The 12,724-nt window shown below is 36.3% G+C and overlaps 3 protein-coding genes across 3 annotated transcripts; 1 reads left to right on the top strand and 2 right to left on the bottom strand.

Annotated features, from left to right (window-relative positions):
- Nucleotides 1–1,620: 1,620 nt before the first annotated feature.
- On the top strand, nucleotides 1,621–1,848 carry CLUP02_16888 (uncharacterized protein; the record flags this gene model as incomplete). Its single annotated transcript, XM_049295806.1, has 1 exon — nucleotides 1,621–1,848. A coding segment is annotated over one exon (228 nt), but the record flags the coding sequence as incomplete, so codon positions are not given.
- A 3,162-nt stretch (nucleotides 1,849–5,010) lies between these two features.
- Nucleotides 5,011–7,631, bottom strand: CLUP02_16887 (uncharacterized protein; the record flags this gene model as incomplete). Its single annotated transcript, XM_049295805.1, has 7 exons — nucleotides 5,011–5,433; nucleotides 5,508–5,600; nucleotides 5,652–5,696; nucleotides 5,754–5,807; nucleotides 5,860–6,219; nucleotides 6,274–6,771; nucleotides 7,260–7,631. 7 exons carry the CDS (start codon nucleotides 7,629–7,631, stop codon nucleotides 5,011–5,013), a joined length of 1,845 nt encoding a protein of 614 aa, XP_049152952.1.
- A 1,581-nt stretch (nucleotides 7,632–9,212) lies between these two features.
- CLUP02_16886 (uncharacterized protein) lies at nucleotides 9,213–10,994 on the bottom strand (the record flags this gene model as incomplete). The annotated part of the gene is made up of 7 exons (XM_049295804.1): nucleotides 9,213–9,320; nucleotides 9,381–9,510; nucleotides 9,597–9,635; nucleotides 9,700–10,148; nucleotides 10,202–10,334; nucleotides 10,408–10,460; nucleotides 10,524–10,994. 7 exons carry the CDS (start codon nucleotides 10,992–10,994, stop codon nucleotides 9,213–9,215), a joined length of 1,383 nt encoding a protein of 460 aa, XP_049152951.1.
- Between the last annotated feature and the right edge of the window lie 1,730 nt (nucleotides 10,995–12,724).

Here is a 12,724-nt window from a genome sequence, read left to right as displayed (position 1 = left end):
AGTATAATAATCGATAATTCTGCCTATTTCGATCTATAATTTGTTATTATTATTAATACGAAATTCGGTGCCGATTGGTTAATAAAAAAGGAGGTAAACGACCCGAAGTTATTAATAGTACGTAGCGACATAGGGATCGTATATAAATATTAAAAATTTAGTAATAAATACGAAGTAATTTATAGACCTTAAAAAGATCTTTTTAAAAGAGAAATTATATTTTGGGGGGAAGTATAAGGTTTTATTAGAAACCCTAACGATATTTTATAATTATTATAAAAAAGTCGGAATTAGGGAATATGAGTATTATTTAGTAATTAATATTATACTTATAAGCAAAGCCTCTAATTATTACTACGAAGCGGTACGTAATTTCGATTAAAACGACTTTTTTAGTATAATTAATATAATTCGAAGCCGTTTTAAAACCTATAATAAGAACTTAGAGCTCCTATTTAAGCTACGAGCGATTTCTTTTATATTTATAGCTAGGATAATAGAGGGTAAATTGCGAGTAGAGATTTTTAAAAAGCTTATTAATTAAATTAATAAGCTAGTAAAAACCTAGCTAAATAAGGGGATAAATAAGTAGAAAGTTAAATATTTTTATATTATAATTTAGCGTATACTAGAGGTAAAAATAACCTTATACTAATTACTTAAAGATTACGAAACGCTCTACTCAAGGCTAAGATTTAGCTTTAATATTAAAATAAGAATACTACGCTAAACTTATTTCTAAGCGTATAACGGCCTTTATTAATAATATTAGGTTAATTAAACATATAATAAGAAAGGAAAAGAGGCTAAATACGGTACTCGTTAATAAGGAGGCCTAGATTTATTAAATAAATAAAGATTTAACTTATGGGTAAGGTAATAAAAAAAGTAATACTATATTTATAAAAAAAAAAATATTAGTTAAGTAACTATTCTAAGGAAAAGCGTACTAAATCGTATAAATAGTATAAAAAGTCGAGGGTAGTAAATAGTAAAACTAGCCCTCGTTAGTTTAACTAATTCCTTATTATATATAAGGGTAGATCTAGGGGTACGGAACTTAGTAATAGTAATTAAAGTAGCGGCTTAAAGTATATACTTTTTATAAGAGATTTAGAAAATAAAAAAGATCTTACCCCCTATATTAACAAATTAGATTATAATAAAATTAATAATATTAATTACTCTTTTTTTACTTTATTAGCTTCTAGAGGATATACGAGGCTAAACGAATAGAGAGTAACGGAAGTTCTTAATAAATAGGCTTTTATTTATAAATAATAAAAAAAGGTCCCTTAAATAACGGATATAAAAGTAGCTAAAAGGGCGAATTTAATAAGGCTAAAGCCTATTTCTTCAATAATTAAAGAGAAGATACTATCTTTTTTAATATTTAAAAAAAAAGAATATAGTACTAAGTATATTTAGGAGTAGTTAGAGAGGTCCTTTTTATATTACTTAGATTTTTTAAATACTAAGCTCGTATAAGTATTCTACGTAAATAAAAAGTACGGCTTAAACGACTTTTATAAGATTATCTTAAATACTAGGGTATTATAATAGTTAATTAGAAGAAAAGGGTAATTTTAAGTATTATAAAAAATCGCGCTAATAATACTTAATATATTAACGGCGGGTATTATAAAGATTAGTTTCGGCCTAGGTAAAGAAATCGTTACCCTAAGTATAATAAAAGTAAAAACGTACTTTAGAACGATAATTGTTTATATTTTATCCGTTAATACCCTATTTTTCTTATATTTAAAAAATATAGATCGACTAGGTATTATATTTAATAATACGAGGAATAAAATCTCTAGTAGTAAGTATTTTAAAATAATTAAATAATAAAAGGGTATGCGTTTATAAAGCTTATTAATAATATAAAGTTAATTAATTACTTAACGGAAAGTGAGCTTAGAAAATTATATTAGAGATTTGGGTACTTATTAATTATAAGGCTATATAACTTCTTAAAGTAATTAAGTAATAATAATATTAAAATAGGGGCGCTAGAGTAGTTAATAAAAGTATATTATTAATACTAAATAAATATATAGAGCCCACGCAGATTTAAGTTTAAATTGCGTAATAAGCTTAATTTTAATTAGGAAATCGTTATTGATATTTTTTATTTAAATAGTTGGCTAGTATTATATATAATTAACGTAGCTATATCTTTTTAAGTAAGGTAATTCCTTTAGGATTTATAAATAAAGAGAGTATAAGTAGCCCTATAAAAAAGCTAGATTAATATATATTAAGGACCGCTAGATAGTATTAGAACCGACGCTAGTACTAGCTTTAAATTAATAGAATTTAGGAATAATACGACGGCTTATAGTATATAGCTAAAAGTTATACTTATTAAAGCGTATTATAGTATTAAAAAGGTAGAGAGGGCATATTAGTAGTTAAAAAGAGCGTTTAGAATTATTAAAAAGGAAAATCCGGATTTTATTAATAACGAATACCTCTAGATAGTACTTAAATATTATAACGATATTATAAGGCTTAACGGACTTATATTAACGTTATTAATATTTAAAGTATATTTAAAAACGACCTTAGCCTCGTTACTATTACTAGGCGTAAGTTAACGAGCCTAAGTAGTTAAAAAAGTAATATAGGTATTGCGCGAGGTAAGTATAAAAAGGTAAGTTAACGAGGTAATTACTATATATAATAGGCCTAATATAGGGGATAATTTAAATATATTACTAAATTCGGATATATAAGTATAGTGCGAAATTACTTAATAATAAGCTAGGTTATATAAGTTAATTTTTATTAACGAGCACTCTTATATAGTTACGAGAGATTATAACTAGTTATTTAAAGTATTAATTACGGTAGTTAGACCGTACTATATAAATCCTAACGAGGTAATTTTTAACTTATAAAAAGAAAAAGAGCTAAGGGAAACTATATAACCCGTAGTAAAGGTATAAGAAATTATCTTTAACAAAATCGTCGTAATAGTATTAATAAACGATAAGGAAGAAGAAATTATTAAAAGGGTACTAATATTACTAATAAGATATTATAAAAAGTTACAATAGTAAGCCCTAACGTAGTAGTTTATTACTAATAACGAAGTAATTAATACTTTTTATATAGTAAAAAAAAAGCCGATTTTAAGCTAGTAGTTAAACTACGTAAAGAAGGCATAATTATAATTATTAGAAAACTATATAAGGGATTGGATTTTATCAAAGTAAATACTCTTTATAATCGAGGGGTCTATTGATTTATTTTATATAACTTAGAAAAATATATAAACTTCTATATATTTAAATTATAAATAGTTTATAAGATTAAAGGGAAAAGAATACTTTAGCTATACGAGAAGTTTAGATACGTAATTTAGGGGTACGGCGACGTTAAAAAGGCGACGCTACTTATATAATTACTTATTATATAGTACTATAGCTAACGATTAATAATAGTATTAATAATATCGCTATAGAAAAAGGGATATAAGATTTAGAGCTATAATATTACCTAGGCCTATACCTAATTAGCTATAGGGCTTATAAAGAAAATCCTAGCCTATTTACTAAAGGAAATAGCTAGTAAGTACTTAGAAAGTACGATTATTATAGTACTTAAGTTATTATATAAGCTCGTAGAATCGGGTACTTATTAATAGGCTACTTACTACGATTTTTATATTAATTAATTATTAATAATTACTTTTACGTACGACCAGTGCTTATTAGTTGCGGAGTATAAAGGTAATTAATTTAAGATTATTAAAATATAAACCGACGATATATTAAGCTTATTCGATATTAATTTTATAAAAAAAGAGAATAAGGTGCTTTAAAAAGCGGGCTTCGTAATAAAGCTAAAAAAGGTCCTTATAATAAATACCCCCCTAATATTTAATAACGGGATTCTTATAATTAAAAGGGAAACCGTTATTTTTTAATAAAAGGGGTAGAATAAGAAAATTAACCTCGTTAATCTAAACGTAACTAATATTAAAAAGCGGTATAAAGCTAAGCTTATATAAGGGGTATATATTACGAGTATTTATTAACCCGAAGCGATTTTTAACTATATTAAAGTAGTATAAGCTATAAATCTAACTAAATAAGACGTTAAGGTACTTAATAAGCGGCTTAAGTAGTAATAAACAAATCTCAATCGAAATCTTATTTATTACCTAATCGACTTTATAACTAATAAGCTTTACGTTTTCGTTAATAAGTTATTTATAAATAATAATAACTTTACTTCGTAATTAGGGTATATTATTATCCTAGTTAACGAGAGTATAGGCAAGAGCGAATTTACTATATATAGTAATATAATTTACTACTCGTTAACTAAAAATAAGTAGGTAATAAGAAGTATATTAGTATTAGAGGTATGTAGTATAGTTAACGGCGTTAACCTCTCTTACGTAATTTTAATAACGCTAAAAAAGATTACTAATTAAATTAGCTTTTTACTTATTTTAATAGTTATTTATACTAATTCTTATTCGCTATACGAATACCTTATTAAATTAAAAACGATAAAAGAAAAGAGGCTTATAATTAATATTATAACTCTTAAGTAATCGTATAAAAAGTATAAGATACTTAAGATTTATTAGATTAATAATAAAAATAACCTCGTAAACGCTTTTATAAAAATAGTACTAAATAAAGAATTAAAGTAATTTATAAGTAATAAAAAAGCTATTATATAAATAGAGGGATAGGTTATATAAAAAGAGTAGAGAAAAGGAGGAAAGGGAGACGACTTAGTAAACGGGCCCGAGGTTAAATTATACCTCTAATTATAGTAGTTAAATTAATAAAAAAAAAAGAAAGTTAGTATTAAATTAGAAGTTTAATTTAACCGTAATATATAGCTAACTGCGTAGGGGCTAATTAGGGGCCCTATTTACGATTATTATAGCCAGCCTAACTTACGGTTAGAACCTCCTTTTTATACTTACTATATAGATATTTATATAGTTTAATTGATCTCTTTGTTAATTACGGTTCGAACTAACTACCTTATAATAGGGATACCAACATCCACCCTCTCCGGCTGCCTATAGCTTGACCAGAATCTGTCTGAGAATCGACGCCGGTTGTGGACTGTGATGTCACCCTCATTGAATCTTATCGAAGCAATGTGTGTGGAAATGCCTTGAGTCACAGGCTCACTTCTTGATCTCAACGTGATAGCGGAGGCAGCGTCGAGATTCTGTGTAGGCTGCACGACAGGCAGCAACGGCTCTGACTTCGAGGCACATGCATCTTGCAATTTTCGGCGCGCCCTTCGAATCCAAATAAGAAAGGCGGTTCCAATCGAAAAGTTAATGCCATACGCTACGAGAAGTGATATTAGAAATGATTGCCAGTTCTTTGTGAAGGCGATAACGCCCTCTGCGCTAAAAAGTGCAGTAGTTTGCGAGAAAGCCTGCGTAAGCTGCGAATGCCAAATTTTGTTAGTAGTCTCTTGCGCATCTTTGTCAAATGGGCGGGATAGAATTTCAGACGGACCAGTGTGCTAAATGCGAGGACGCGAACTTCCTCCACATCCTTTGGCTCGATGGCAATAAGTTGTTCGTTTTTCACCCTCAGTTGTATCAACTCCTGCTTATTTTATTAGCCCTTAGCTTTTCTTCCACAAGTGAGGGGCCTTACGCTTCGCAATTTCTCCATCTCTACCTGTACTTGCAGCATGCCGTGCTGTGTGTCGTAAGCGACGAGTTCCAGGAATCCTTACTCGGACAAGATTACACCTACAGAGCTGACAGCAGATCGCTCGTCTGAGATTGGTGAGAATATTCTTAGGGGATTCTAAGACCTGTCAGTGACTACAGTGTGTATGAGACAAGTACTCGGGCCACACATTATTCTTGAGTGCTTCACAGCATTGTATCACGGAGTTGCATTTCTCCTGATAGCTTTCTAGTCGAAAGCTGAGCTGATCTAGCTCATTGAATATCCGCCTGATGTCCCTAAGATAAGGGTAGCACTCCGACGTGTCTCCAGCCTGCCCGTCAACTTGAAGAAAGAAGTTCACTTCCGTTGACAGGAAAGATGCCCCAATCTTCACCGTTTCCCGGACGACGCTCAGAAGATCTTGCAGAATATCTCTAGACTCTAGCATCAAGGTCTTCAGGGAATTGACCCTAGATCCATGCCGCTCAGTACTAGTAAGTCCAAGTGATAGTCGTTCTTCACGGAGGAGCATCTTATGCTCCCGATCCTAGAGGATACATTATCATTTCGCCGGTTTTGGGTCCTCGTAGTGGGATCATACCTGTCGCTCAATACTATTTCCTAAGTGAAGGGATATACATTCCCATTCGTCTTCGATTTGATCAAGTCGAATGCCAAATATGCGAAGAAACCAAACTCGTGGGTTCCAGTATGGCTTTCTGGCGTCGTCTTGTCCACCGCTACAAGGATCCGGCTCAAAGTCGCATCCGCTTTCATCTTCCATGTCATTATCATAACGTGTTACCTGGTCATTTATGCCTTCATCTTCATCGAACCAAGTGTCGATAGAGAAGTATGCTGTCCATTGCCAATAATCATGCCCGCTGACCAAACAAGCAATATGACCTGCGTAGATACCGTGAACCTGATTCGCCTCGTCACCACCTCCCGGAGGCATCAAGTTTGTGACATTCATTGATGATCGGAGAGATTCTTGGTCCGATATCTTGATTCTTTCATCTCTGAGAAGACGTTTGGTTTTCCGCCAGGCTCGAAACGGCAGGTAAAATTCAAGGGAGAACAATGGATGCCCCTGAACCTGATGAAGAACCATAGGCAAACTCATTAGCACTCTTATAACAGCCTAAAAATTCATACGTTGAGTCTCACCTCGAATGCGACCCCTATTGACGCTCTGGAGCTCAGATGCTTGTGAAAAAAGTCTCCAAGAAGCCGAGCCTGTGAGATAGGAGCAGTTCTCACCAGCGCGAGAATACTCCAACAATCCAAGTTGGTAAGATAACTACATTGGCTATGAATATCTCGATCCATGGAAAAATGTCTCGACCGTCTCTTTGCTTCTAGTGAAATGATTTGAGGGGTAGGCGCGGGTTCTTACAGTAGGCGACGCTCAGCATCAAAAGCTGGCGTTTCTTTATCCAGGTTCATTTCTCGGGCATTGTCTTGTTCTTGTCTGTTGATAGTTGTAGTATTCCGATAGCGCTATCGATCCTGTCAGAGCACTGACAATTATAAACTTCCATTGGTCATGATGATACTGCAGATTGGTGCTCCGCAGGAACTTACTGGTGTCGACAAAGCTTCAGCGAGTCGGCGAGCAGTTAATGATCCCAAGCAATCTCGAAGATTGATGACGCCATCAACAAGCTGACCTTCTATCAACCAAGCCACTCTCTTCTCCCCGTCGAGAGAGTCGATGCTGGGAAGGTCGCGAAGGTCCACATTCTGACAAATATCAAGGACAGGACGGACGCGCCCATGATACCTCACGTCATCATCGTCAAATTGGAAAAAAAAGCTAATAGCGTCTCTCGGTGAGTTGAACTCTTCTTGGTAGCTTAGCCACGGTACATTTTCAAAATTCCTGGCTATCTTTCCTTTTTGCGAGAATTGCTGAGGCCAACCAAAGCCGCTGTGAAGCTGGCTATCGTTCAACATCTAGAGAATTCATGCAGAGAAAACCTGCAAATAAACATCAGATATCATACAACACAATCAAAACTTCGAAGGACCGTGCTGACAAGCATTCATTCAAGATAATGGTCGGCACGAGCTTTTGAATATACATGACAACGGTCTTGGACTCTTATTGGGTAGAAAAGAGCTTACTATAAAACTTGGAGACCTTCTGATATCGGGAAATATAAGAGCTATACGTGCTCCTTGGCTAACTCAAGTGCTTCTTCAGCAATTTTGATTCTCGCCTCGAGTAAACAGTGTATATCGCGATGTTCCCTGTCACCACTGTAGTGACTGCTCATGCGCACACTCTATGCTCGTGCGTTGTCCCTTACTGTCTTGCCTAATCGTCACCAATCTCTCAAGTACTAAGCACTCAGGCTATTGGTAGTGAGATGATTTGTGTGAGTTACTGTAATGATGCTGATGCTGTGTCTGCAGTCTGTCAGCGTGACATCGATGGCAACGGCAGTATCGAAGGGTAACACAAGGGTCTATGACTGCTTACCTTCATGCTAAACTGCTCAAAGTAGCACTTAATCGGTTGAATTGAGCAGCTAGGGCTGTAGAGACTATTCTTTTCCGTTGGTTGAATCGAAGGAAACATACAACTATCCACATGAGTACAAATTCTTTCGTGTTCGAGGCTGAGGAACAAACAAGAAAAGGAAGTGCGAATACAATCAAGGGAGACATAAAGTCAGGAGGGAACTTATTTCTTAGCTACTTCCCTGCCATAAATACTCAATCTCCAAAAAGTTGGGCAGAGGGTCGCACTCCAAATTCACCTGTCGCTCTCAACTGCGATTGATCCTTGGCATGTTCAAACAAGGTTCAGGTATCAATGCATGGTACTTAAGGCAGATAATGAGGCTGCAATCATGAAAGGACCAAGGCCAATCCTTTCGGGTTGGAGCTAAGTCTTGGTCGCCTGGTTCGAAGAGGGGCGAACAGCGCCTCAAATTGTTTTGACTTTCATTCGGCAGTGCTCAGAAAGATACGGACATGAAATTCTCTTAGCCCATACTTATCGAGAGTGCTCTAGCGTTCTCTGACAAAAGTCATCTCAGTTTAAAGTGTTGATAATCGTGACTCCGGCCCAAACACTGCTACTTGTACTTACCATTTATAGAAAGACATCCTCGCAAGACGTAATAAACCCCTCAGAAGGAGGACAGCTATCGTTTAGAAGGATACCTTCACTTATTGACCGGTGTCCTATGTGGTTATGAATTTGGTTTCTCTCCTTCGCGGCGTGAGTATTACCTCCATATTTCGGCAATCAAGCCTTACCTTCACTGCCCCCTAAAGGCAGAGGATGTTTCAATTCTGGTTTGCCTCCTCAAGCTTCGTTACTTGGCCCCTAGGGTTAGAATTCCTTACCACGGTCCTCATGACGTCCTAAGACTGAATCTCATGTCAGTTCTTGATAAACCCAGCAGCGATACGAAGGCAAAATTACAATCGTACTTTATACTAGCACGCAAGGCTCGTAGAGATGCACATTACGAGATGGTACCACGGGCGGAATTTGAACACGATACTATTCGCTCTTGCCAGTTAACTCGGCGTAGCCTCATTTATCTTGTCTCTGGACTTTTGCTGCATGTCTCTAAGTCTCATCCCTAGTGGCTCGATCAGAATGGTGAACGTGTTTCGGATTTGCGTCTAGTGTGCAAATCAAAGAGATGTGTCTTCTGGTTCGTTATCGTTGATAAGATAGCGGACGTCCGTATTCATGAAGGATTCGCCGCTTCTGGCGGTCTCTTTCAAATCCTGCGCGAGCTCTTTTAGAATGTCCTTAAGTTCGCTGAAGCCCCTTTCAAACTCATCGAAGTCCCGCAGGATCTGACCCTGTCTCGATTGGAATTCTCGTGGTTCTTTTGCTGGTACCCGGGCACGTACTATCAAATCTTTCTGCCGCCTGGTCTAAGTAGATGGGACTTGTAAGCGACATTTTGGCCTGATGACAACGGAGGAACACTGGGGGCAAACACTCACTATCCCCTTCAATCTTTCGTCAAGTCTCGCGAATAGAAAAGTCCACTCTCGATAAATCTGTACAATACGTATCTCGAGAACATGGATGAAATAAGGCCGAGGAGACCACTCGGTTCTGGTCGCATCATCCTTTCCTCTGCACAGAGGATCTGAGATCATTCCATCCTGGAAATCGTTCTCGTATCGAGTTATCATATCTGGCGACGGGTCATCAAGGATCTCATCGAACCAGGTTTCCAAGAGAACCAATCCGGTCCAACGCCATTGGTCATAGCCAGTGACCATACAACTCATGGTAGTAGCGTAGATGCCATCCGTGTAGTTCAGAGGCCCTTGACACTGCGCTAGGCACCTCAAGAATGTGGCATTTCTCGATGCTCGAAGTGGCTCTCCTGGAGGCTTCTTTTGACGATTGTCACTCATCGATCCATTGTTAGATCTCCATACACGAAATGGTAAGGAAAACTGCATAGTGAATGTCTCTGGCCCCTCAGTCTTGTTGGGTTATCAGCGCCAAAACAACACAATGTTAAGGAAGTCAGACCCACAGAAAATGAACCTCCGATTGACGGGCTTGCACATATATAGTTGATCATGAAGTCGCCCAAAAGACGAGATGGAGATTCAGGTGCAGTCCCAACAAGTGTGAGAATGCCCCATGCATCCAAATTAGATATATAGCTGGTAGAAAGTCAGTTTCGATCATTCTCTCAACAACTATCAAGCGAAAATTCATATTTAACTTGCAACTCACATCAATCTCCGGTCAGCATTAACAATGGGGACCTCGTCGTCATCACCATAGCGCTAATAAAGTGTCTGAGGAGCATTCATGATTTCGGGGGATCTCGTGCGAAGAAGACCACTAACCTGCTTCCTGAGTTCTTCATGCAGCTCTTGCGCGGTGAGGCCGCCAAGAAACTCCCGGAAAGTTGGTTGTGCCCCGGAGTTGTTGCCGTCGATTAGGAGTGCGATCTTCTCTCTCTGTGCACCTTCATCTCCTTCCCGAAGCTTTCTGAGGCTAGCTTCCCGGACGATGTCAAGAATACAGTCAATCCGATATCGGTCCGGCGCCCAATTCTCTTCGGTTCTAAGCATGAAACCGACATCGTCTCCCTCTAGCTCTGCGGCGGTCGACTTGAGGTCCTCGGCGATAAAGGGCGAGTTTCCCCAGCTGACTGATATGTTTTCTCGCAAGAAGAACCTCGACGGCCAAGCGAATGCTCCAGAGCGCTTGTTCACTCTTGAAATCTGCACGTCTTTCGGCTTCGGGAGTCCGGCAGGCTTATATGAGCCATTCACCACCCGGAGAGCGACCTCCGCGTCTATGTTGCTACTCATCTAGCTCGGAGAAGTAGAGGTAGGTCCCAATACTAAGTCGTGTGTTGAAAAAGATGTTAGTCCTAAGATTGAAGCCGAAACTCCGCTTTCAAGATAAGATACTCTAGTCATAAGCCGTGCAACAGATCTCCAGAAATCCTGTGTTTGTAGCAACAGCTCGTATGGTGTTGAAGCTCCAATGAGACAGAGCGCACCAATCACTGTAAACAAGCAATTTAGCCTCTATCTTTTCCCCTTATCACTTTCCGTGAGCAGTAGTCGAAAGCTAGAAAGTGACAGAAAGCGTTGAAGCGAGAATTGTCTACAACGAATGGGGTTTACAAGCAGGTAACCCCAGACTACAACAAGTATGCATTGAGAAACTGAATTAATGAATGCGGTTAAGATACAAGAAGTGTAAAACAAAAGGAATGGAGTGTTAATTACAAAAGTGTTGGTTATCATGAGTGCGTGGATGGAAGCCTGGGAAGAGTGTACACTACATGTGCCCTCGTACCTAGCTGAGGTCTTGATGATAGGTAGTCAACCCCCGGCTCATTGCCGTCACAATTCCCCTGACTGAGATCTGAACAGAAAAGAATGGAAGTTTTACAGTAGAGACGTTCTTATACAACTGGGCTATTAGGTGACTGCAGACTTTGTTCCTGCTGGCGTATCTGAACCTATCGGATTGGAAGTCCAATTCGACTACGGCATACAGCCGACTGCGCAGGGGCTAATTAGGGGCCCTATTTACGATTATCGTAGCTAGCCTAACTTACGGTTAGAACCTCCTTTTCATACCTATTACGCAGATATTTATATAGTTTAATTAATCTTTTTATTAATTATAGTTCGAACTAATTACTTTATAATAGGGATACTAATACTAATTAGTAATTAAATTCTATTATTATAGATTAGTAAGGTATTTTATTATACAGAAGAGACGACTTCTTAATATTATACGGGATAGGAGATTTATATTAATTAACCTTATAGAAGTAAACGAAAAAGGAGGCGATTTTTAAATAGTATATAGAATTAAGTAATTATAGCCCTTTATTATTTATAAGAGTTTAACGTTTATTATATTAAAATACGTTAATTAGCGGAACTACTTAAATAACTAGCCTTTTATTATTACCGTAAGTAGCTTTTTTATTAAATAACTTTTCTATAGCCGGCCCGTAATTAGAAATTAACTAGTTAAATTAATAAAAAGAAATACTTATATAACGACTATTTACCTAATTAATTAGTATGACAAACGAGCTTAATAATATAATATAAAAGAGTATTACGTAATTAAAAAAGGGGATTTTTAAATATAAATATTCTTATTTAGTAATAAAAGTAACTTTATAAGAGTTATTAAACTAAGAGATTTAAAGTATATAAAAAAGTTTATTATTATAAGGATTTTATAAATATAACCTTAAGCCCATAATTTAAACGACCTCTTTATAGCTCCCTTAACTACCCCCCGGGTATTATTTAAAAATATAATATAGGGGACGGTTTAATAAAAGAGGAGGGGATTTAGAAGTTTTAATAATATCGAGTTAAGAGTATTATAAATCTTAGAAATTAACTTAAAAAAAAAGCGGCTATTTTAAAATAATCCTATAACCTCTTATTAAAGTTATTATTAGCTTAAGAAAAGGCTAAAAAAATAAGGATTTAAAAAGAAAAAAGAAATCTTTTAAAAAGCTACTAAAGGGCTCTTTTTTATATTAACTCTTAGTACG

This window comes from Colletotrichum lupini, chromosome 9 (genome assembly GCF_023278565.1).
Source record: "Colletotrichum lupini chromosome 9, complete sequence".
NCBI lineage: Eukaryota > Fungi > Ascomycota > Sordariomycetes > Glomerellales > Glomerellaceae > Colletotrichum > Colletotrichum lupini.
This window is presented reverse-complemented; position numbering and strand designations above follow the sequence as displayed.